This window comes from Phascolarctos cinereus, unplaced genomic scaffold, assembly GCF_003287225.1.
Source record: "Phascolarctos cinereus isolate Bilbo 61053 unplaced genomic scaffold, phaCin_HiC Scaffold_4;HRSCAF=312, whole genome shotgun sequence".
Taxonomy (NCBI): domain Eukaryota; kingdom Metazoa; phylum Chordata; class Mammalia; order Diprotodontia; family Phascolarctidae; genus Phascolarctos; species Phascolarctos cinereus.
The window spans coordinates 657,822,114-657,844,590 of record NW_027555847.1 but is presented as its reverse complement, the minus strand read 5'-3'; the positions used below and the strand labels follow the sequence as shown (position 1 = coordinate 657,844,590).

The following is a 22,477-nucleotide window of genomic DNA, read 5'->3' as shown; positions in this document are numbered from 1 at the left end:
ATTGAGGGAAGGAGGAGTATGGTGGGAGAGAGGGGCTCCATTTTTTTCTTTTTCTTTTGGTTTTGTCTTCAGTGCAGCACCCAGAGAAGGGGTTCAATTATTATTTGTACTGGCCAGCCCTAGAGGGCTATGGGGGAGGGCGGGGTGATTCCCAGGGTCCAGCTGGGGTTGGGTGGGGCAGTGGTTTGGGCATCGGGAACGGAAGGGTGGCAGGAAACCGCGAATGGAGCAAGAGCCCCCAGCTGTGCCCTCCGAGTGGCGCTGGGGAGGAGCCAGGACTTCCCCCGCACCTAGGTCCCAGTAGCCTGGACCTCTGGACCAGCCAGCTTAAACCAGCAATTCATCTCTGAGCAGCTCCGGGAGCAGGATGAGGGAATGGTTAGGGTCTCCTAGGCCCCCAGGGATGGGTAGGAGGTGGAGTGAGAGTAGGCGGGGGGTGGGGTTGCGGCTGCGGAGGGGGGCGGGGCTCCCACTATGCTGCTCCTTTAAGACCTCCAGGTAGGAGGAGTCCGCGCCGGCGCGGTGCAGAACTTCCTTCCCCCGCCCTGTCCAGTCTCGGTGAGCCGCCATGCCCGAGCCGCGCGGACAGTGCGAGCTGCGGGTGAACGAGGCCTTTGCGGCGCGGTATGGACGCTACAGGCAACGCGAGGAGCTGCAAAAGCGTGAGTGCGGTGCATGCGCGGGGGCAGGAGGCCGGGCGGATCGGCGTGGGGTGGGGGGGAAACGAGGCAGGGGGAGGGGTCCTCCGGAGCCGCGTTGACTTTCTTCCCTTCTGCCCCCCAGTAAAGGACCGATACGGGGACCGCGGGAGCGGCGCCGAGTCCAGCTCGGACTCCGACTCAGACTCCAGTGAAGAGCGGGTGGTGAGGACTCGCCCACGGCAGGACTGGGCCCCTCTAGCCCGCCCCCTTACACACGTGGGATTGTCTTCCCTTCCCCCGAGCTCTTCAACTGGGGTTATCTCCCCCCAGATATCTCCAACGAGGCACCCCCACCGAGATGCACCCCTCAGGCATCTCCCCCAGACACCCTCACTTAGACATCCCCAACCGGGCATCTGCTCCCCCCTCCCATATCCCCACTCAAATATCCCCAGCCAGGCAGCCTTCTCACCTCCCCCCCCACCATATCCCCACACAGACATCTCCTCCAGTCTTCCCCCAGACATCCCCAGCTAAGCATCCCACCACCCATGTCTCCCCAGACATCCCTAACCAAGCACCCCACCCCAGTCCCCAGATATCTCCCCAGACATCCCCAATCATCTCCCCCAAAATGTCCCTACTCAGACATCACTTCTTCCTCCCTACTTACTGCAGTTCAAGAAACTGTTAAATGGATGACCTGGATCAGGAGGTTCCTGTAAAGTTCTCTCTCCAGCCCTTAAATTCTGTGATCCCCTTATTTAAGGATATCTCTTCATACACTCCATGGGAAAGGAGCTCTACCTAGGAACTGATCCTGTCTTGATCCTTTGGTAGGAGTTTGACCCAGAACTTGACAAGGACTTTTACCGAACCCTGTCCCTGTTGAAGAAGAAGGACCCCAGGATCTACCAGGAGGGTGCCACATTTTATAATGAGGCTGGTAGGCTGCTCTCTTCCCCATGAATATTCTGGGATGGGGGATTGGGGGGGGGAATAAAGCCTTGCTTGGTGGTGTTGGGTCTGGGATAGGGGACCTGCCAGAGGCCTTCCCTGAACAGAGAAAGAAGAGATGTGGGCTGGGGGTGACTTTCATGATGCCTCATGTAGTCTCTTTCTGGGGTCATAGAACCCTCTTCTTCAGGGGAAGATGATAAACTCTCAGAGAAAGAGAAGAAAAAGAAGAAAGAAAAGTCCATGTACTTAAAGGACTACGAGAGAAAGGTCATTTTGGAAAAGGAAGGGTGAGTTCTGATGTGGAAAAGGGAGTGGGGTAGGGGAAAGTTCTTTGTGTCAGAGCCAAGGGCAGATTGACAATCAGTCAATCAATAAACATGTATTAAGTGCATACCAATATGTTGGGCACTGTGCTAAGGGCTGGACATTCAAGAGGAGGTAAAAGACAGTTCTTGCCCTCAAGGACAGGCTAATGGCTTGTAGCCCAGAGAATAGGAGATTTAGGGGATCAGAAGAGCTAGCTTCAAGTATCTGCAGGGCTGTCCTGTGGAAGAAACACAACTAGAACATTTCAAATGTGTATTTTTAAAGCACTGATCTGACCATATCATCCTTCCTCCATCAAAAGTCTCATAAATCTTCCATGTTATTGCCTCTAGGATAAAATAGAAAAGCTTTTGCTTGGTATTTGAAATCCTCTATAATCTGTCTATCTCCTACTAGTCTTCTTTTTCAGTCCTCCTTTCGCTATACTTTTTTCCCCCATAAAACTGACTGAGTAACTGTTCTCTGTAGGTGACCTACTTCTCTCACCTCCATACCTTTGCATAAATGGTTTTGCCCACCTCCATACACACCCCCATTCTCTCTTCATTTCTGCCTCATAAAATCTCCAAGTGGCCTTCAAAATACAGCTTAAGGGCCACCTCCTATTGGGCTAACCGTTTAGGGTGAACTGTACCCCCACTGCCCACCCAGCCTCACCTTTCCCTGCCTCCTTAAGGCTAGTGCCTTCCTTCTGGTGGTCATGTCCAGTTTATCCCATCTGTATCTTCTTTGTGCAGAGTTATCTGCAGGTTGTCTCTCTCATTTCCACTAACTGTGAGCTCCCTGAGGACAGGTACTGTCTTCTGCTTTTCTCTGTATCTATCCCCAGTGCTTAGCATAGCGCCCGACACGCAGTGGTTGTTAAATAAATGCTTGTCAACTGACAAGGTCTTTCCTACTCCCCCTCCCTTATGTTTCTTTTTTTGGGGGGGGAGGCAGTTGGGGTTAAGTGACTTGCCCAGGGTCACACAGATAGTAAGTTTCAAGTATCTGAGGTTGGATTTGAACTCAGGTCCTCCTGACTCCAGGGCTGGTGCTGTGTCCACTGTGCCGCCTAGCTGCCCCTCCTCTCTTATCTTTTGCAATCTCTATGTATGTATGTACCTTGGATTTTCTTGTGAATGGATTGTCTCTCCACCCAACCCCATCTGTCGTTGTTTCCCTACTGCTTAGCACTGTAGGACACATAGTAGTTGTTGGTTTTCAGTCGGGCCTGACTCTTCTGTGACCCCATTTGGGGTTTTCTTGGCAGAGATATTGGAGTAGTTTGTAATTTCCTTCTGCAGCTCATTTTACGGATGAGGAAACTGAGGCAAACTGGGTGAAGTGACTTGCCCAGGGTTACACAGCTAGTCATTATCTGAGGCCAGATTTGAATGCAGGAAGATAGGTTTTCCTGACTCCAGGCCCAGCACTCTGTCCACTGAACCACCTAGCTGCCCTGACACACAGTAGTTATTTAATAAATGTGGACTGCTTGGCCAGTGAGAGCTATTTTGGCTCAATGTAAACTTAAGACTTGTGGCTGTCCCAAGGGGAATGGGATACGTCACAGTGACTTCCCCTTCCCAACGGCCTTCAGGTAGAGATGGGATGGCCACTTGTCCACAGGGTTGTTACAGGGCATCACTGCTCCCATTTGAGTTGGGCTCAGGTGACCTCTGAGGCTCCTTCTATGGTTTTTAGTTGTATGAATGGCTTCAGGCCTCAGTTAGAAGCCACCAGGACTGAAGGAAGGAAAGAAGGAAACAGGCATCAATTAAGCACTTCACTAAGTACTTTGCAAATATTTCATTTGATCCTCACTAGAACCCTGGGAAGTTGGTGCTATTATCATCCCCATTTTATAGTTGAGGAAACTGAGGTAGACTGGGCTTAAGTGACTTGCTCACGGTCAGGAAAATGTCTGAGGCTGGATTTGAACTTAGGTGTTCCAACTGTGGGCCCACTACTACTCTATCCATTGGCTGTAGGGGATGAGGACAGAATACTAAACTGAGGGAGGGCCTGGATTCAAATTCTTGTTCTAACCCTTTGTAGTTTTGTAACTTTAGGAAAGCCACTGTATTTCCTAACCTAAGCCTCAGTTTCTTGATGTGTAAAAGAAGAGATAATCTTTACACTTGCTATTACCCCAGGGTATTGTGAAGAAAGTGCTTAAGACACCTTAAAACACCATGAAAATGGGAATTGTTACCATGGAGGCAGTTAGGCTTGGAGTCCAGGGCCGTGGAGTCAGGTGTCTACATGGCCACATACTTATAACCTTGGGCAGGTTATAATCTTTATTTCTTCAAGCTTCAAGTGCCTTGTCTGTAAAATTTGTGAATTGAACCAAGTGGTTTCTTAGGCCCCTTTTGGTTGTAGCAGAGTAATTCTGTAAATCCGTTCAGGAGCCCTGGAAGCCCTGATGTGTTTTTAGTGGCTTTGGCAGGGGTCCTTTTGCAGCATTAAGGAAGGAAAACTGTGTCCTCACACACCCACTGGTATCACTGATTTTCCTATAGGAGGTACATAGATGAGGAAGACTCTGACCAGGAAGCTGAAAGGCAGAAGCAACAGGTAAACTTGTATTTGTGGCTGTAACACTAGGTGTCATGTTGGGCATGGAGTAAGAGCTTAATAAATGCTTCTTGGTTGGATGATTGATTTGTAAGGGCCCTATCTTGTGGCAAATGTGGGGGAAGGGTTTTCTGCATTGTCCCTGGATGAGCCTGGGAAATGAAGGGCAGGCTTGCCGGCCAGTTCCCTGGTGCCCCCTCCTTGGGGTGGAAAGGTGGACCTGACCCCAGCAGCAGGGAGCTGTGGCCACAGGGGCTCGTGTGTCTGGGAGGAGGAAGGGCTCACAGCAGCATCCCAAGGGCCTTTGCTGCCCAAACAGCTTTCCTTGTTCTCTTCCCTGCCCAGCAAACCACATCCCGAAGTTACATCGAAGAGCAGAAGTGCCTCAAGGAGAGGTATGTTTGTTAACTAGACAGATATAAGCTTTTGAGAGGCTGCCAGGGGGTGCCTATTGGGGCATATGCCCACATTCACACAGTGAATGATCAAGGAGAGACTTAATCCAGGTTGCCTGACTCTGCATTGGAGTTGGACACCATTGGCCGGCACTTCTGCCAATCTGGCCTTGTTGGGGATGGAATACCACTAAAGGGTCTCTTCAGGTTCCATTCGCTTGATCCAAGTCTGGTTTCAAACCCTAAATGTATCAGGCTGCCAGAGATCCTCCATGTGTCCTCCCCGTTAGGTAACATAAAAGCCCAAAGAATTTAAAAACATTTTTAGGGCTTTTTTAAGCCCCTGAGTAAAAGCCAGTCACCAGGATGTGTAAAAAAAAAAAATCCTAATTTCACATTTATTATCAGAGAGCTATGGCAGGATAAAGGTTAGAAAATCCTTGTGGGATTCAGGGTAGGGCAAGAGATAGGAAAAATTCCCGGCCTTGATTGCCCCCTCTGTCTGTGAACAGCACCTCCTTCCCTGGCCTCTGCATCCCTCTTCAGCCCCAGGAGCCTCTCCCACCATATTCAGGCTGGCTTTGTGAAGTGGGCCAGAGTGCCCAGAGTGAGGTTGGGGGCTGTGGGCTGGGGAGGTGTGCACAGCCCTTCAGCCAGGGTTTGGCTGAGTGTTCATCTGTGCTAGGGCAGCTTCCGGCAGTTTGTCGAAGACAGCGATGAGGAAGAAAGTGCTGGTGAGGGTGGCTCCAGTCTGCTGAAGAAACGGACTAAAACCAAGGAGGAGAAGGTGATCGCGGGAAGGGCACAGACAGGGACCTGTCCTGGGAGGCAGCCGAGCTTGTCCCAGGGCGTGGGTTCACATCCCAACTCTGCTGCTTCCTGCCTTCATTTTTCTCAGCCTCACTTCGCTCCTTTGCAGAAAGAGGAGGCTCGACCTCTTTCAGCTCTGAGTGTGAGGCTTAGCCCCATCTGCTTTTCCTTCCAGGCTCGGGAAGAAGCTGACTACATAGACTGGCTGAAGGGGCAGAAAGACCCTAAAGACAAGGAAGACCTGAAGGAGCTGGTGAGAAAGCGTTTCATTTCACTTCATTTCAGGTTGTCACTATGCATGAGGCACCCCCAGTACAAAGATAAAGATTTAACAGTCCTATTCCTCAGGGCGCTTTGGGAGGAAATAGCAGACACAAGTGTAGATTCCCAGGAAAATTGAGAGTGAGGGGCAGCTAGGTGGCACCATGGATAGAGCTCTGGCCTTGGAGCCAGGAGAACCTGACTTCAAATCTGGCTTCTGACACAAACTAGCTGTATGACCTTGGGCAAGTCACTTGACCCAGATTGCCTCACAAAAAGAAAAGTTGAGAGTGTCGAGTGCCAGCAGCTGAGGATCAGGGAAGTTTTGGAGGATGTGTATCTTGAGCTGAACCTTGGATAAAGATAAAGATTCTGGGAAGCCGAGATGATGAGCAAGTGTACTCCAGGCATGAGGCTTGGGCAGATGCTTGGAGGTGGGAGATGGAGTATCTGCTAGTAGGAAGCAGCTGGTAGTTCGGCTGGACTTGTCAGGCACTATGCTAGGCACTGGGGATTCAGTGATAAAATTGCAACAGGTCCTGCCCTCTTGGAGCTTTTATTCTGTTGAGGGGGGCCGGTGTATGGGGTATTCAAGGAGGACTAGCACCTCTGGTGTGAGGGCTTGCTGAGCACTTTCCAGGGCTGCTCCTACGCCTTTGGTGTCTGCCTGGTGCTCCATTCTCACCTGTGGCAGCCACACCCCAGCAGACCGTCTTGGCAGACAGGCTAAACTAGGTTGAGGGCAGCCAACAGGCCTCAGATCTGTCAGTGAGTTGGGGGGGGTATCTACCCAACCATGTGGAGACTTCCCCTGGTGGAATGGGTCAGGGAGAACAATTTGTTCTTTGGGCCATGGGCTCCAGCGTGCTGAGAGCTTGGTCAGACATCAAAGACGCCAAGGACACCCACTGCATCCCAGGCAGTCACTAGGCATCCTGACTTTTGTCCTGCCCCTCGACTTGGAGGACTCTGCAGGAGAGAGTGAGACTGACCACTTTGTGCAGCTGCCTCACATCTAATTCTTTTATAAATCAAGATATCACCTTCCTGATGTCATTGGCCCTCTTCAAAAATGAAGGCCCGACAACAACAAGTCGTGGGGAGAAATAAGGCACACATTTCTCTTGAACCCCTTTTCTGTCGAGATGCCTTATCACCCTCTCAGCCTGGATGTTGGGGTTAGCCCCAGTGTGAGGGGTCAGATTTTGTCCCTAAATTTCCTTAGTATGTGGGCTTCAGCCCTGACAGAATAAGGTTGGGCCCCACCCCTGGAAGAAGCATGGCAAGACTGACCCTTATCCCTGAAGATTCTCAGCTCCCGTCTTTTCCGTCCACAGACCCATCTCAAAGAGTATTGGAGCAACCCACAGCTGGATGATGGGGAGAAATTCCTGAGAGACTATATTCTGAATAGGGGCTATGAGGAGGAGGAGGAAGAAGAGGAGGAGGAAGAGAAAGAGTGAGCCAAAGCAGCTTTTCTCCAGCCCATCGTCAAAGCTGGAGGGTGGCTGGGGCTTGGGAGGCTGGGTGCAGCTGGGTCCAGCTGGGGATGAGGGGCTGAGCCTTGACTGCCTTTCTTTCCCAGTGCCAGAGGGCAGCTGACAGTGGAGGACTCCTCTGACGAGGGAGAGCTGTTCCTGAAGAAGCAGGAGGACTTTGAGAGGAAGTACAACTTCCGCTTTGAGGAACCAGATGCTGAGCAGGTGAGGACACGCTTCAGCGGTGTCTGTCACTGGGCTGTGTTGGAGGCTGTTCCTCCCATTAAACTGGCAGCTCCATGAGGGCAGGAGCCGTCGTCCGACTTCAACTCTGTATGTCCCCCACTGTTTAATGTGTGACAAGATCAGAGGGAGAAGTGCTGCAGTTGGAGTCAGAAGGGGCCCCGGTTCATCCTCTCTCTGACACTTGAGAGAGTCCCTGCAATCCTGTTTCAGTCTCTTTGACTGTAAAACGGGGGATCAGGCAGCAGGGTGGCATACTAGAGAGCTGGCCTCAAGAGTCAGCAAAGCCCAGGTCTGAGTCCTGCCTTGGACAGGACTGGGCTGTGTGACCCTGAGTAAGTCACTTAACTTTGCCTCCTCCGAGCAGCCGAGATAAGAAGTGGCAGAACAGTCACTCATCTTCATTGGGGAGGGAGTAAGTTTCTTCTCTAGGTCTTAAACTAAAAAGTTTTGTTTGTTTGATTTTTTTTTTAAGTGGAAAAATATCTGATGCCTGTCTTCCAGGGCTGTTGTGAGGAAAGGGCCCTGTCAGGGTGAATTGTTGCTCTGTGCCGTCCTTCCCACCCACCTCTGGCTCACACTAAGAGCCTCAGGAGGGGAGAAAGGAGAGCCTAGGTCCTCTGGATGTGGCTCAGGCCAGTGGTTTTCCCTCTTTTTCACAGGTAAAGACCTACCCCCGGACCATTGCCTCCTCTGTGCGGAGGAAGGACGAACGGAGGAAGGAAAAACGGGAGGCAACTCGGGAGCGCAAGAAGAAGGTAAGGAGCCCCGGGGGCTGCCCATGTGGGGTAGTGGGAAGGACACTGCACCTGGAGTCAGAAGACATGGGGCGCTTTCTCCTCTCTGGGCCTCAGTTTCCCCATCTGTAAAATGAGGGGAGTGGACTAGAGAGCCTGTGAGGTCCCTTGCTTTCTAGATTGTGATGCAGGAGCCCCAGGGGGGTGGCTAAACTAGACAGCAGGACCCACAGCCTTTTCTCCCTCCCACAGGAGAAGCAGAAGAAGCAGGAAGAATTGAAGCAACTGAAAAATCTGAAACGCCGAGAGATTCTGGACAAACTGGAGAGGCTGCGGGAGATCACAGGCAACAGAGATGCTGGCTTCAAGGAGGCCGACCTGGAGGGAGACTTCGACCCCGCCATGCACGACCAGCTCATGCAGGTGAGGCCTGGCTGGTGCTGGGACCTCTGGGCCAAACCGCGTGACACACTGTCACTGGGCTTTCGGGTCGGAAGCCCTCTGTTTAAGCTGTCCTCGGCCCCTTGGGCCCTTTCTGAGCTGTGGCTTCCTCACCTTTGGACCAAGTGCTTGATCCCAGCTCTCGGTTCTGTGGGGTCCCAGCTCCCCCTCAGGCTTCCTAGAACGCTCAGGCTGGAGTCCTGCTGATTAACACGCATTGTGATTACTCTTTTGGGTGTCCTCTCCCCCTTCTTGTCTCCCCCAGCTCCAGCACAGTGCTATGTGCACTGCTGCTCCTTTGCGGAGGTTTGGTGTGCTCCGTAACCTATTCCCCCTCCCCCCACCTTCTCACCTTCCCTTTTGCAGAAATGCTTTGGAGATGAGTACTATGGAATTGGAGAGGAGGAGAAGCCTCAGTTTGAGGAGGAGGAGGGGTGTGATGGTGAGTCCTTCCCTGTGCCTGTCTCTGGTCTCTCCCATCCAAGACTGGAGAGGGCGGACGCTGCCCAGGCAGCTGGCCAATCGACCGACTATCCCTCACCTTCTTTCTCTCTGTCAAACCAGATGAATGGAACTGGGACACGTGGACAGGGGCTGAGGAAAATGGAACCTGGGAGGAGGAGGAGGCAGCGGAGCCACACTGCGAGGACCCCAACTTCAATGTACCTTTCCCCTGACCCCAGTTTCCCTTTTGAGGCAGCTTGTGGGAACAGAAGTGTGGGCTTTAGTGGCTGGCCCCTGCTCCCTGCAGGGAGGCAGATGGCTGGGCAGATTCCTGAGCCCCCCTCCTGTGCCATCCTCTCTAGACCTCCCCACTGCCATCCCTCTGGCTTGTGTGATCTCGTCTAGGCCCTTTCCTTCCCCCTGAGCCTCTTATGACCCACGTGAACCTTTCTGGCAGATGGACGCAGATTATGACCCCAGTCAACCATCTGTCAGGAGTGGGAAGAAGAAAAAAAAGAAGTGGGATGTGCCGCTGACTGGCAAGAAGAGGCGGAAATCCCACTTTGCTGAAGTTGTCAGCCAGGAGAGGCCTGTCTTTGACCCTGGTGAGACCCAACGTACTTTTTTTCATATAATTGTCTGATGTTGAGTACCACAGTTACCTGTGGATGGCTTATTCCTTGCTAGGCTGAGCAGGGGCAGATCTTTGCACATCCCCTCTGCACTCAGTGAGTGAATGAATGAGTGGCTGAGAGCCTAGCCAGGTCTCCCGTCCCCTGCCCTGCTCCAGCTGAGCCTTTAGGCAGAGGGAGGCAGCCTGAAGTTCTGAAAGGGTCCCTGTTCTGTCTGGCCAGAGGACAAGACCTTTGAAGAGTACCTGGATGAGTACTACAGGCTGGACTATGAGGACATCATTGACGATCTGCCCTGTCGCTTCAAGTACCGCTCGGTCGTGCCCTGTGACTTTGGCTTGACCACAGAGGAGGTAGCTGAGTGGCGGGGGGAGGCGCGACCTCCCTTTCTTTCCCCAATTGTCCCGCCTTCCCTCTGTCAGACTGGCCCAGGGAGGCCATGCAGACACTTTGTGTTTCTTCCTGCCTGTGCAGATCCTGGCCTCGGATGACAAGGAGCTGAACCGCTGGTGCTCCCTCAAGAAGACTTGCATGTACAGGTGAGGCCCCCTGGGCTGGGGAGAGAGGCCTCCACATGGGTGGCTCAGCACTCTTAGCTCAGGGCATCAAATGCCGGATTTGTGGCTGTGAGCCCCTCTAGCTCCTGACCCACCAGTTCCTTTGCCTCTTCCCTCTACCTCACATGGAACTCATTTGCCAAGTTCTGTCACTTCTGCCTCCAAGTCAGCCTCCCTTTTGTTCCCTGTGACTGCCTCAGTTCAGGGTCTTGCCTCTTCTTGGCTGGACTACTGTTAGAATTGTCTCCAAGGTGGTCTTCAAGAGTCCAGTCTCTCCCTCTTCACCCCTCATACCCTAGTACTGTTTCTCATGCCAGAATGCTATCATATTCTTCTGCTCAAAAGTTGTTGGGGACACCCCCAGCCCTGCGCAGGTGATGCTTCAGCCTGTGTTTCCAGGCTTTGCTGTACCTGCTTCTCCCATTCCTGCATTCTTTGGCCCTTCCCTAGGTGCAGTGGACCCCCACCCATCTCTGAAGTCAGTCCCTACCCTCTCTAGCCCAGTTCCACTGATGGAAGGAACCTTCCCTGGGCCCCCTCCTTAGCTCTTTGATGGTGCTTGGTGTCTAGAGTCAGTTTCTTAATCTAAGGTCTGTGAACTTTTAAAATATGTGAATAAGTGTTTCCTTTGTAATCCTATATATTATATTTAAGACATTTAGAAACACTATTTTGAGATGGGGTCCAGAGCACAAACAAGGTTAAGAACCTCTGGACTAAAGCTTTCCTTTTCTCCTGTGAATGAGCTGGCCTCCTCTTCTAATAGGTTGTAAGCTCTTTGAGAATAGGTCTTATCACGTGGCAGGGGCTGAATTTGTTGAAAGCCCTTTTGGCCTGGGGAGAATCCCATGGCCCTGGGGAAGGAGCCAGGGCTCAGGCTGATGGGGCCCAACGGGGTCTGGGGTCTGCAGATCTGAGCAGGAGGAGATGCGAGAACAGAAGCAGTACAGCCTTAAGGCAAAGAATGTGCGGAAGAAGCAGCAGATACTGCAGTCTCTCGCCCAACTGTGAGTCCTGCGGGCTGGCCCCAGGCCCTAGGGTTGCTTTGGGACAAGCATAGACTGGGCAGTTTGGGGAATCCAACATCATGGGCCCTTTTCCTGAGCGAGGGCTGCAGGGCAATCTTAGGCTTCTTGTACCCTGCAGGACTGAGGAGACCTCTGACCCAGCACACACGCTCAGAAAAAGGGGCCAAGGACCAGAGTCCCTGGAGGAGGACAACAGGAAGAAGCCCAAGCTGGAGATCACCTCAGAGGAAGAAGAGGAAGAGGATTTCCTGGTACCCAAAGCTAAAGGCGTAGCCACCCTTTCTGCTGAAGGGATACAGAAGCTGGATGGGCCTGGGCCCTTATCTGGGACTCAGGTGGCCCCACCTCCAAGACACAAGAAAAGTCTTCGGGGCAAGAAGGGGGGACTTCTGGGGCCGAGGGTGAAGTTGGGGGGCTTTGAGTTCAGCCACCAGAGATTGCAGGCCTATGGGCTAAATGCAAAGCGGCTGCACTACCGCCAGCTGGGCCGGGAACGGAGAAAGGGGCACGGGCCCAGGCGCAGGTAGCAGCCTGAGCATCCCGGCTCTCTGGGGCTAGGGAAGATCTGGAGGTATGAAATAAAAGTAGGTTTATACACGATGCTGCTCTAGTGAGGGCCCCCTGCTGGGCAGGTCTGGAGCATGAGCCTTGCTTTCTGTGTGACCCTTTTCTGGGCCTAATTGCCTCTCTGGGTAAAATGAGGCTGAATGAACTAAATGACTTTGGTTCCTTTCAGCTCTTGATGTTGTGAATCCAACTGGTTGATGGCCTTGAAGGTCTAAATTCTAAAAGCTTCATGACACATCCACAGTCCCTCAGTGAGTGCTTGGGGAAGAGATGACTTGGTGGGGATATCTTATTTGGAGATGGCAGTCAGCATGGCTCTCCTGGACAGAGGAAAGAACTGGCAGCAGGTTTCCTAACCATTGGGATGGTGTGCCCTAGGAAGCACTGAAATGCATTCAGACACTTAGCAAGTAGAACTTTAATTTCACCCTTGGGCCACAACCCAGCCAAAGGGAAGGGAGCACTGGCTAGGCCCCCACTCTCCAGCCTAGGCTGATTTCCAGTGGAAACATGTTGCTACAGCAGAATCATAGCCTTCCCCACCCACCCACCCCACATACACACAGGGGGGTTAAGAGTGAAAGGTGTTGGGGGATCGGTAATCAGCCCCCAAACCCCCAGTGAGCCTGAGAATATTGCCACCCCCCCATCTGCAGGGACAAGGGGTAGCTCCATCACATGTATATAAATAAAAAATATATATATTACAGTCTCTGCTTCCCCTTCTCCCCACTATAAAAACACAAAGTCCTCTGAGCTGGGCCTCTTGGCCTTGCTCAGCTTCCCTGCCTGAGGCAGTCGGAGTGTTTGCTGTGTGAGCTGGGAACAGACCTCCTCCAGACCATACTCCTGGGCATGGCCCTCTGACAGGGTAAACATGGGATATCTCTCTGTGGCTGAGGAAGAGTTGAGTACCTGAGAAGAAAGCTGAGGTCAGAAGAGCTGCAGGTGCCCTACTGCTGCCCCCCTAAACCTAAGACAGGCCAGCTCACCCGGGTCAGCTCCAAGCACAGCAGCTCAAACTCCTTCCTGTTACCAGCATAAAAGCCAATCGTGCAACTGGGGTCCATCCTGCCGAAGGCCATCTTCCGGGGTGATGTGCAATGGAAGGACTAGAGACCAAAAGAAGGGTTTGGGCCAAGCTGCCCCGCCATTTCACCCCCTTCCCTCCTCCTCAGCCCAGCAATGAACTGACCTCCAGGGGGAAGTTCTCTTGAGAGGTATCCACGAAAGGCTGGCAGTAGTGTGGGTCGAGGTAGAGCAGAAAGTCATCTGCCAGAGGAAGCAGCCAGCTATGAGGCAGGGGTTCTGGGAGGCAGGGTGGCCAAAGGGAAGGGGAGGAGAGAAGGCGAAGCCTACCCTGATAGCCAATGAAGTAAAGTGAGTGCCGGGGCTTCCCACCGATGATTCCAATGCACAGTTCTAGCCGCAAGAGCTCCTAGGGGGAGGGGAGGGGAAGAGACAGTGCTCAAGACTGGCATTCCTCTTGTGGTGACCCTCAGACTTCAGGACAAAACTCTCCGGAGGCTCGGCTCCCAGGTCATGTCTGATCTGTCCCAAACATGGTTTGTTTTTGAAAGCACACTATGCTCTCAAAAAGAGTAAGTTGTTGGGTTTAAATCCTGCCACTTACTGCCTTTGTGACCTTGGGCAAGTAATTTTATTTCCCCAGGCCTCAGTTTCTTCATCTGTAAAAAAAAATCAGACTACATGGCTTCTAAGGCCCTTTCCAGCTCTAACTCTATGCTCTTGTGATTTTTTTTTTTGAGAGCAATCAGGGTTAAGTGACTTGCCCAGGGTCACACAGCTGTAAGTGTCTGAGGCCGGATTTGAATTCAGGTCCTCCTGACTCCAGAGTTGGTGTCATCTAGCTGCCTATAAGCTTGTGGCCTACATGGCTGACCCCACACAGAATATGTTTAGAGATCATCTAATTGAGTCCCCTCTTTTTACCGGGCATAAAAAGGACTGGGAACCAGAAGGTCACCTGGTAGGCAATAGTGGAGCTGGAATTCAAACTCTTAAATCTGGTCTTTTCCCATGCTGCCTCATGCTAATAAGAATGGGACATCGGGTCTTAAGCGTGAATGCAATGGCCCAGGACAGAAAATCCAAAGCCAAATGATCAGTACTGAAACAGTTTTGTCATTATATGAGAGACAGGGGCAGTTAGGTGGTACAGTGACTAGGACAGCCCTGGAGTCAGGAGGACCTGAGTTCCAATCTGACCTCAGATACTTACTAGTTGTGACCCTGGGCAAGTCACTTAATCCTGATTGCCTCCAAAATAACCAAAAACAAATGAAAAAATGAGAGATGGCTTCCCTACGGGACCAGAGCAGTCTGGATGGGAGCTAGATGCCAAAAGCCCCAAGAACCCTTCTCCCAAACCACTTGCAGGGTTACCAAGGGCTCCTACCTTGACACAGGGCACATATACAGGGTTGAGGGTCTCCCCGCCAAGCCTCACTGGTACCAGGATGACAATCGACTTCCATTCAGTGCTCGGGTCTGGCTGGGCCACTAGCTGTGCCACATCTGCCTTATAGACTGAGAAGACATTAACATCATCAGAGAAGAGGGGTGGGATACGATGAGAAGTCAGTTCAAATGTCAGTTCTGTTCATGCTTAACTGTGTGAAGCTGGACATGCTTCCCCCTCTGTAAAATGAGGGGGTGGGCCCAGCTAATTTCTAAGGCTTTATTAAGTGCCTACTGTATACAAAGTGGATCTCTCTCTCTCTCTCTCTCTCTCTTACCGTGTATGCCCCTCTGCCTAATGAATGACCTTCAGTGGCCAGGCTCTGTGGGCACTCTTTCCTTCCTCTGGCTTTCTTACTTTTTTGGTCTCCTCCCTCCTTATCAGGCTGCTTGCTGATTGCCACTTCTCCCTGTCCCTGGCCCCTTCTAATCGGCCCAAAGCTGGGGAACCAGATAACCAAGCTTGTTTGAAGTGTGTAGAAAGCGAGAGGCAACAGCTTCTGCATCGGGAAGTTTTCCGAAAAGGCTTTGTAACCTCTGGTTTCCCTACTCAGAGGTGCTCCTTCCTTCTGGGTTCCTGGTAAAGGTCTAAGAACTTCTGATTCTTTGAAGAATTTTCTTGCCCACAATCCTGGAAAACACTAGCTTCAAAGACTGAACTTTTCACCTTCCCTCCAAAACTCAACCCTCTCACTTTCCTATCTTCTCTCCACCCATGGATGGCTCCGCTCTTCTCAGTTGTCCAACCTGGAAAATGGAAGCTCATCGAATCCAGTTAGGTTGTCAGGTCCTATCCATTTGACCGTACCCAATCCCTCTCCTCTCTGGCCTTGCCCTGACAGTACCACTGCTAGCAGCCTAGCTCAGGCCCTCATCACCTCCCTGGTAGTCCCCAACCTGGACTACTGTAATGGCCTCCTCATGGGTCTCTAGTCTCTCCCCTTGTCAATCCACTCCTCAGACAGCTGTTGGAATAATCTACCCGCTGCAGAGATGTGACTATATCCCTCTACTCACGGACAAAATGCAACATCCTTGGCCTGTTTCTAAAATGGCCCTTCACAGTCTGGCTTCAACTTTCTAGCCTTATTTCACATGCTTCCTGTCAGTCATTCTAAAATCCAGCCAAACTATTCTTCAATCTGACCCTTTTCTTTCCTGCCCTCATATCTTTTTTTTTTTTTGGCTAGGCAATGGGGTTAAGTGACTTGCCCAGGGTCACACAGCTAGTTAAGTGTCAAGTGTCTGAGGCTGGATTTGAACTCAGGTCCTCCTGACTCTAGGGCCGGTTCTCTATCCACTGTGCCATCTAGCTGCTCCCTCATATCATATTTATGTGAGTATATAGCTCTTATCCCCAAATGAGAGTGTAAGCTCTTTGAGGGCAGGGCTTATGGAGTTTTCCATCTTTGGATCTCCAGCACCTTGCACATGGTAAGGGATTAACAGATGCTTAAGGAACTGAAAAACAGGGAAATTGAAGCTCAGAATGATCAAGGCTGAAGTTCTAGCAAGTATGCCCTGCCCCCCTCTCCTCCCTCTCACTAAAAGGCTCTTCCCACCACAAGAGATTGGGAGCAGTGAGAAAACAGGCAAAGCCTCAGCGTGGGCCTCTGGGGGCCTCCATTGGAGGTGCCTGGCCCCTTACCTGTACAGTCCTGAGAAACGTACACCTCCAGCTGGGCCACCTCTGAGCTGCTCTCCACAGCTTTCCTGAGGACAAGAGAGCAGTCCTGAGCTCCAGCAGCAATCCCTAGCCCCCACCTCTCCCTCCCAGCCAAGGGACTACCTCACCTGAGGATGTGAGCCACAACAGAGGGACCGTACCAGTCCCCTGCCCTCTTGCCCGAACTTCGGCCCAACTCCACCAGCCGGTGCAAGCCAAAAGGAGCCCCAGGCTGATCAGCAAACCAGGAAACGATGTGCCGGTGCTGCACCTCCTGCTCCAGCTCCCTGGGGCTCAGGGCCCCACTGGTGGTCCAGGTGGCCCGACCCAAGCCCAGGGCTGGTGAAGGAACCCGCTGCCAGCTTGCCCCGGCTCGAGAAGGAGACATGCTTCTGAGGAGCTCAGATTCCCTGAGGCCTGGGGGTAGAATAGCTTCTGACCAAGTCCAATCTGTCAGAGGGCAGAGGGTCAGGCCAGACCAGGACACTCATGTCCACCCTGCTTCTCACCCCCTCAGAATCTCCCAATGTCTCACCTCTGGAGAAGAAGTGCAGAAGTAGGCCCTGGGCCAGCAGCATCTGCCCACTACGAAGCATACAGCCCCAGCCACAGTCTGAAGTCAAGCTGCTACCCTCCAGTGGAGGGAAGTCCCTTCTGTACGTGAGCCACAGGCGGGATACAAAGTCCCTCTGGAATCGCTGAATGTCACCTGTAGAAGAGAATCTACTTGCAGGGGCCATGGAGGGCCCTTGACCCCTGCCCGAAGGGAGCAAGGCCTCTCTCATTCCCTGGCCCCTCCCATGCTCACCTTCCCCATCAAAGCGATACCGCCGGCCACACAGGTGCACAGTAGACAACTTGCTAAAGCTGGTCTTGGTTCGAACAGTCCAGCCTCAAGGAAGGAGATATGGGTTGGAGGGAAAGATAAGAAGGGGGGGGCGCACAGTCAGGCCAGCCTGTAGACTGCCCTCCCTGGGCAGGCAGGCTACCCTGAAAGCTGGTGACCAGAGGCTGAGTTTTCAGCTCTTAGTGTCTCCTCCCTCAGCAGGACTGCCCTAAGGTGGGCAGGTACCCAAGTGCCCAGCCACACCCCACCTTTTCCCACCACTAATCCCTTTTCCTTCCTCCTCCTCCCTCTCAGTTTCTCCATTCCCCTTATGCCCTCCCTCTCCTGCCCCTCCTGACCCATTCAGTCCTCCCACTCCCTGTCCTCTCCCACCAGGACTCAGCCTCCTCATTCCCCCCAGTCCACGATGCACAGCTCCCCACTTCCCCACGGGGACACCCCCAAGTCACCTTGTAGCTCCACCTCCCCTACTGTGCTCACCCTCCCGGGCCCATCCTTCCTTCTCTGGCCCCCTCCCCCCAAGCCCATCCTCACCATACTTGACATTGTTCCAGGCAGAGAGGAATTTGCTCTTGAGCTTGTCCACCTCGGCCGGCTCACTGGAGGCAGCAGGGCCCGGGGTGGCCGAAGCAGCTGCGCCGGCTCCCGCCACTAGGCCATTGTGGCCGCTGCTGCCGCCCGCTCCTCCTCCGCCTCCTCCGGCCCCCTGACCCCGGGCTCCGGGGGCCCGCGGCGGCTTCCTGGCCTCAGGGCGGCACACGTCGTCCTGGTTCCCGCTCCGGTACTGCACGGCGGCGGGCGACACGGAATTCATGGGCCTCGGTCCGGCTCCGGCTCCGGCTCTGCCCAGCTGCCGCGGGGCTGTTGGCGGGAGAGCCGGGGCTGGGGTGAGGGCCCGGGCAGGGGCCCGAGGGCTGCCGGGCATTCCCGGACCCCACCTGGGTTCCCTCCCCTCCCCCCGTCTGCTCCGCCCCGCCCCCTCTACCTGGGCGCTCATGCCCCGGCGGGGGCAGAGGCGGGAAGGACGGGCCGCGGCTCACTCGGACCAGGAGCCCGGCCCGGCCGCCGCTGCCGCCCAGCGCCCGGCTCCGGCTCCCGCGGGGGCCCTGACTCCGGCTGCCCCGGGTGCGCTCGCCAGCGCCATCTTAGCGGCCGCTGCTCGGCTCCCGGAAGGCCGGGCCTTGCGAGGCCCCGCCCCGGGACCTGCCCCCGCCGGCTGGCCCGGCCGACCCGGCGTGCGGGCGGGAGGGGCCGGCCCCGGACTGGGAACCTCCCGGGCCACTAAAGCCTCGGGGCGGGGCGGGGCGGGGCGGGGCGAGGCGGGTTCTGGCCACAGTCCAAGCCTGGCCGAGCTCCGAGTGCGGGTGTAGGGTCCAGGGGAACCTGTGCGAGGCTGGGGGCGGGGGGGTAGAGAGAGGTCTAGGGGAGCCAAAGAGGGGCCAGGATCCTGGTGTGAGCCTAGGGTCAAAGGGAGCCTATGCGAGGTGGGGGAGATGTGGGGAGATGGAGCAAGGTCAAGGGGAGCCGAAGCGGGCCGGGATCCTGGTGCGGGCCAGGGTTCCAGGAGAGTGGGTGCGAGGTGAGGGGAACGGGGCAGGGGAGAGGGGCGCTGAAGAAAGGTCAAGGAGGGCCGAAGCTGGGCCGGGCTTCAGGTGCGGGTCTGGGGTCAAGGAGAGCCTAAGCAAGGCGGGGGGCGTGCGGAGACTAGAGTAGGGGAGACTGTGTAGGGCTGGAATCAGGGGGGCTATGAGGGATTAGGGTGCGGCCAGGGTCCCAGCACCCGACGAGGGTCAGGGGCTGGGGAGCGGAGCTCCGGACTGGGGGTCCTAGGGCTGGACGTAAGCCTGGCAGACGGGGCTGTTTCCGGATATCGCCTTCATCCCGCTTATCAGCCCTGGGCAGTGGGCCGCTCCACAGGCACCGCACCCTGGGAGCCTTATCCCGCTCCAACTCATCCACACTGGGCGCTTTCCTCGGGGGCCGGACCTGGTGCTCTCAGGTACCAGAGCCTGCCTCAGCTAGGGACTGAGCACCATCGCAAAGCAGAGGATATATCCGTTGGACCCAGGGTCTCGACTCCTAGTAGCTCAAGTGGCTTCAAGCCCAAGTCCTGCCCAGTCCTATCGTTACCTCTGGGTCTATAGTCTGAAAGCCATTAGGGATGGATAGATAGTCCTGTTTACCCAGCTGGTCTTAGAGAGGAAACTAGATGAACAGGGGGCGCTCTTGGAGTGTAAGAGAAGAATCTGAGAGCCATCCCCAGCTGCTTTGCCCCATTCCTTCTCTCATTAAGAACGCCTCTCTAGTCAGTCACCAGCTCCCTTCCACTCTCTCTTTTCTAACATCCTACCCCTCTCCTTTCCGTACCTTCTTCCCCCAGTCCAGGCCTTTCTAACCCTAACCTGGACTATTGCAATATCCTTCTACCCTATCTCAAGACTCATGTTCTCTTCTCTACTTATTTATCCTGCACATGGAGACGGGATTATTCTTCTTAATGCACAGTTCTGTTCCTGTCACTTTGCTCCAGAGCCTTCAGGAACTCCGCTTTGCCCACAGTAAAGTCCAAGCATCTTTATTCGACTTATGAAGCCCATCATGATCTGTTCCCAACCCCTCTTGAATCATTCATTCAACAAACATTTGTTAAACACCAGGATGAGAGGCTGCTCGGTGTAGGGGATAGGAAGCCCTCCTCAAAGCAAGGAAACCTTAGATTCACCTTGCTCCTCCGCCCCCTATTGGCTGTGTGACCCTGGGCAAATGAACCTGTCGGGGCTCTAGGAAACTCAAACTATAAACTACAGAGAAGGTACTGAGTTGCATGGATAGAAGGAGTTTCCTTATGGAAGTTCTTTATACCATGAAATCTCAGGTCCTATCCCTATCCCCTATTCAAACTAACACATTACTCTAAAGTTCCTCAACTGCTTTATAAATATGATCTCATTTGACTCTACCAGAGTTTTTACTCGTGAGGTGGATGCTACAACTATTACATAGTTCATCTAATAGAATAGCTTCAATTTACCAATGAGAAAATGAAATCTCATACACACACACACACACACACACACAGTTCATTTACTGTGGAACACAAAGTAAAGCATTGCCACCTGCCTGCTGGACATTTCCACCTGGATGTCCAGTGGCATCTTAAACTCAAAAGGAGACAGTCAACAGGTATTTATTTACATACCAGCCACTGTATTAAGCTCTGGGGATACAAAGAAAGGCAAAAACAGGATCCCTTCCCTCAAGGAGGTCACAGTCTAATGAAGAAGACAACAGCAAACTAATATGTACAAACAAAGGAGATGATAGGAGGTAATAATCTCAGAGGGAAGCAGTGGGAAGACAGGGAAGGGCCTATTTATTGCAGAAAGTGCAATCTGAGCTGAGTCTTCAGGGAAATCAGGACCTGGGAGTGAGAAGGGAGGTCATTCTAATGAAAAGGCAAGGAGTCAGGAGACAGAATACCTTTTGTGAGGAAAAGCAAAGAGGTCATCGAAGCTTCATCTTAGAGTGACTGGAGGGAGTTGAAGACGATGACAAATGTAGGAAAAGGCCTGGTTGTGAAGGGTTTAAAATGTCGAACAGAAGATTTTATATTTGATCCTGGGTCCTGGAAGTAATAGGGAGCCACTGGAGTTTTCTGAGAGGGGTGTGTGTGACATGGTCAAACCTTCAATTTAGGAAAATCACTGGAATGAGACTTGAGGCAGGAAGAACATGTCCAAAATGAAATGCATTGTCATTCCCTCTTAAACTTAAGCCCCCTCCAAAATTCTTTCTGTTGAGGCACCATTATCCTCCCAGTCACCCAAGTTTATAATCTTTCTACCATCCAATCAATTACTAAGTCCTGTCAATTCTATACCCACAACCTCTTTCTCACATGCTGTTTCACTCATTTGTCAGATTTTTTTGTTCAGAACTGTCAAATTCATGCAGTTGAGAACCTCTTTAATAATATAATATAATATAATATAATATAATATAATATAATATAATATAATATAATATAATATAATATATAATAAAGTGGGAAGCTTTTACATCATCAATCGATTTTATTCATAGTATGAAAAAAAACTTTATAAGTACAACAAATATAGAAGAACATTAGGTATTAGGATAGCGAGCAACCTTTTTTTATCTTAGTAATTTTATTATTTCAACAAATGAAAATTCTTTCTCCCCCACCTCTTCCCTTTCCCCAATGAAAAAGAACATTAAAACACCGCTCTTAAAACATAATATAGTCAAGCAAAATAAATTCATGTATTGGCCACGTCCCCCCCAAATATCTTAATCTGCACCTCAAATTCATCTCCTCTCTATCAAAAGGTGGGTAGCCTTTAAAATGATAGCTGTAGTCAGTCATTTCATTGATCCAATGAAAGCCTTTCCAAATATCAACAAGCACCTAGTTAAGTACCTTCTATGTGCCAGGCATTTCACTAGGCACTAGCCCTACAGATAAAAATTAAATAGTTCTGCTCTCAAGGAGACAACATGGACAAATTTAAGACAAAATAAATTCAAGGTAAATTTAAGGGGACACTAGCAACTGTGGGGAGGGGGTAAAGAAAGGCTGTTTATAGAAAGTGACCTTTGAGCTGAAAGGAAATAAAGTCTTTTCAGATTCAGAGGTGAGATAGAAGTGAATTCAAGAGATAGGGGACAGCCAGTGCAGCAGTATAGAGGTGAGAAATGAAGTATTGACCATGAGGAAAACCAAGAGACTGTGGAATGTGAGGAGGAAAGTAAGGCACAATAAGGATGGAAAGGTAAGCTGAGGCCAGCTCGTGAATGACTTTAAGAGCCAAACAGCTTTTGATCCTGAACACAAGAAGGAGCCACTGAAGTGTACTGAGTCATAATTGTCCTAGGAAAAGTGCAGACCCGATTGGACCCAGCAGGATTCCCGCTGGTGAGAAGCCTTAGAGACAGCCCAAAGGACCAACCTTAAAAGTCAAATTCCAGGGTAGCTAGGTGGCGAAGTGGATACAGCACCAGCCCTGAAGTCAGGAGGACCTGAGTTCAGATGTGACCTCAGACCAACTGCTTGACACTTACTAGTTGTGTGACCCTGGGCAAGTCACTTAACCCCAATTGCCTAAAAAAAAAAAAGAGTCAAATCCGACTTCATATACCAGCTCTATGGCCTTATTCTAGTTCATCAACTTCCTGCAGGTTCAGTTCCCTCATCTGTAAAATGGGGGGAGGGGAATACTGGTGATGATCTCATAGAGTCCTCATGGAGGACAAAATGGCATCATGTATGACAAAATGATATCATGTATGTGAAGTGCTTTGTAAACCTTAGGATCATTGATTGAGAGATGGAAGAGATCTTTACTTTAGCAACCACTTGGTACAACCTTCCCTCCCCCT

The 22,477-nt window shown here is 52.2% G+C and overlaps 2 protein-coding genes across 3 annotated transcripts; one reads left to right on the top strand and one right to left on the bottom strand.

The window, feature by feature from the left end:
* Positions 1 to 526: 526 nt before the first annotated feature.
* KRI1 (KRI1 homolog) lies at positions 527 to 12,116 on the top strand. Its single transcript, XM_020994892.2, has 19 exons — positions 527 to 662; positions 784 to 863; positions 1,482 to 1,587; positions 1,774 to 1,888; positions 4,436 to 4,490; positions 4,836 to 4,885; positions 5,576 to 5,672; positions 5,871 to 5,948; positions 7,294 to 7,415; positions 7,542 to 7,659; positions 8,340 to 8,435; positions 8,667 to 8,837; positions 9,222 to 9,297; positions 9,420 to 9,517; positions 9,757 to 9,904; positions 10,154 to 10,284; positions 10,406 to 10,470; positions 11,400 to 11,495; positions 11,635 to 12,116. Exons 1-19 carry the CDS (start codon positions 569 to 571, stop codon positions 12,041 to 12,043), a joined length of 2,205 nt encoding a protein of 734 aa, XP_020850551.1. The 5' UTR covers positions 527 to 568; the 3' UTR covers positions 12,044 to 12,116.
* Positions 12,117 to 12,481: 365 nt separating this feature from the next.
* On the bottom strand, positions 12,482 to 18,258 carry ATG4D (autophagy related 4D cysteine peptidase). 2 transcript variants are annotated; one of them, XM_020994894.2, is made up of 11 exons: positions 18,063 to 18,258; positions 17,612 to 17,938; positions 17,039 to 17,122; positions 16,766 to 16,939; positions 16,359 to 16,680; positions 16,213 to 16,277; positions 14,503 to 14,633; positions 13,443 to 13,521; positions 13,279 to 13,355; positions 13,076 to 13,195; positions 12,482 to 12,998 (listed from the first exon to the last, which is right to left on the bottom strand). In XM_020994894.2, the coding sequence occupies exons 2-11, from the start codon at positions 17,889 to 17,891 to the stop codon at positions 12,816 to 12,818; spliced, it is 1,515 nt and encodes a 504-aa protein (XP_020850553.1). In that variant the 5' UTR covers positions 17,892 to 17,938; positions 18,063 to 18,258; the 3' UTR covers positions 12,482 to 12,815. The 2 variants fall into 2 exon arrangements, with proteins under 2 accessions (XP_020850553.1, XP_020850554.1); XM_020994895.2 differs by having other exon boundaries at positions 16,359 to 16,647.
* Positions 18,259 to 22,477: the final 4,219 nt, after the last annotated feature.

What these genes read in the sequence shown, in the direction of transcription:
- ATG4D (XM_020994894.2), bottom strand. Translation starts at nt 17,891, where the DNA reads ATGAATTCCGTGTCGCCCGCCGCCGTGCAGTACCGGAGCGGGAACCAG. An exon ending in GTTGTGGCTCACATCCTCAG is followed by an intron (nt 16,278 to 16,358) that starts GTGAGGTAGTCC and finishes TCTTGTCCTCAG; the next exon opens with GAAAGCTGTGGAGAGCAGCT. An exon ending in TTACTTCATTGGCTATCAGG is followed by an intron (nt 13,356 to 13,442) that starts GTAGGCTTCGCC and finishes TTCCTCTGGCAG; the next exon opens with ATGACTTTCTGCTCTACCTC.
- KRI1 (XM_020994892.2), top strand. Translation starts at nt 569, where the DNA reads ATGCCCGAGCCGCGCGGACAGTGCGAGCTGCGGGTGAACGAGGCCTTT. An exon ending in CAGAAGTGCCTCAAGGAGAG is followed by an intron (nt 4,886 to 5,575) that starts GTATGTTTGTTA and finishes GTGCTAGGGCAG; the next exon opens with CTTCCGGCAGTTTGTCGAAG. An exon ending in GCGAGGACCCCAACTTCAAT is followed by an intron (nt 9,518 to 9,756) that starts GTACCTTTCCCC and finishes CCTTTCTGGCAG; the next exon opens with ATGGACGCAGATTATGACCC.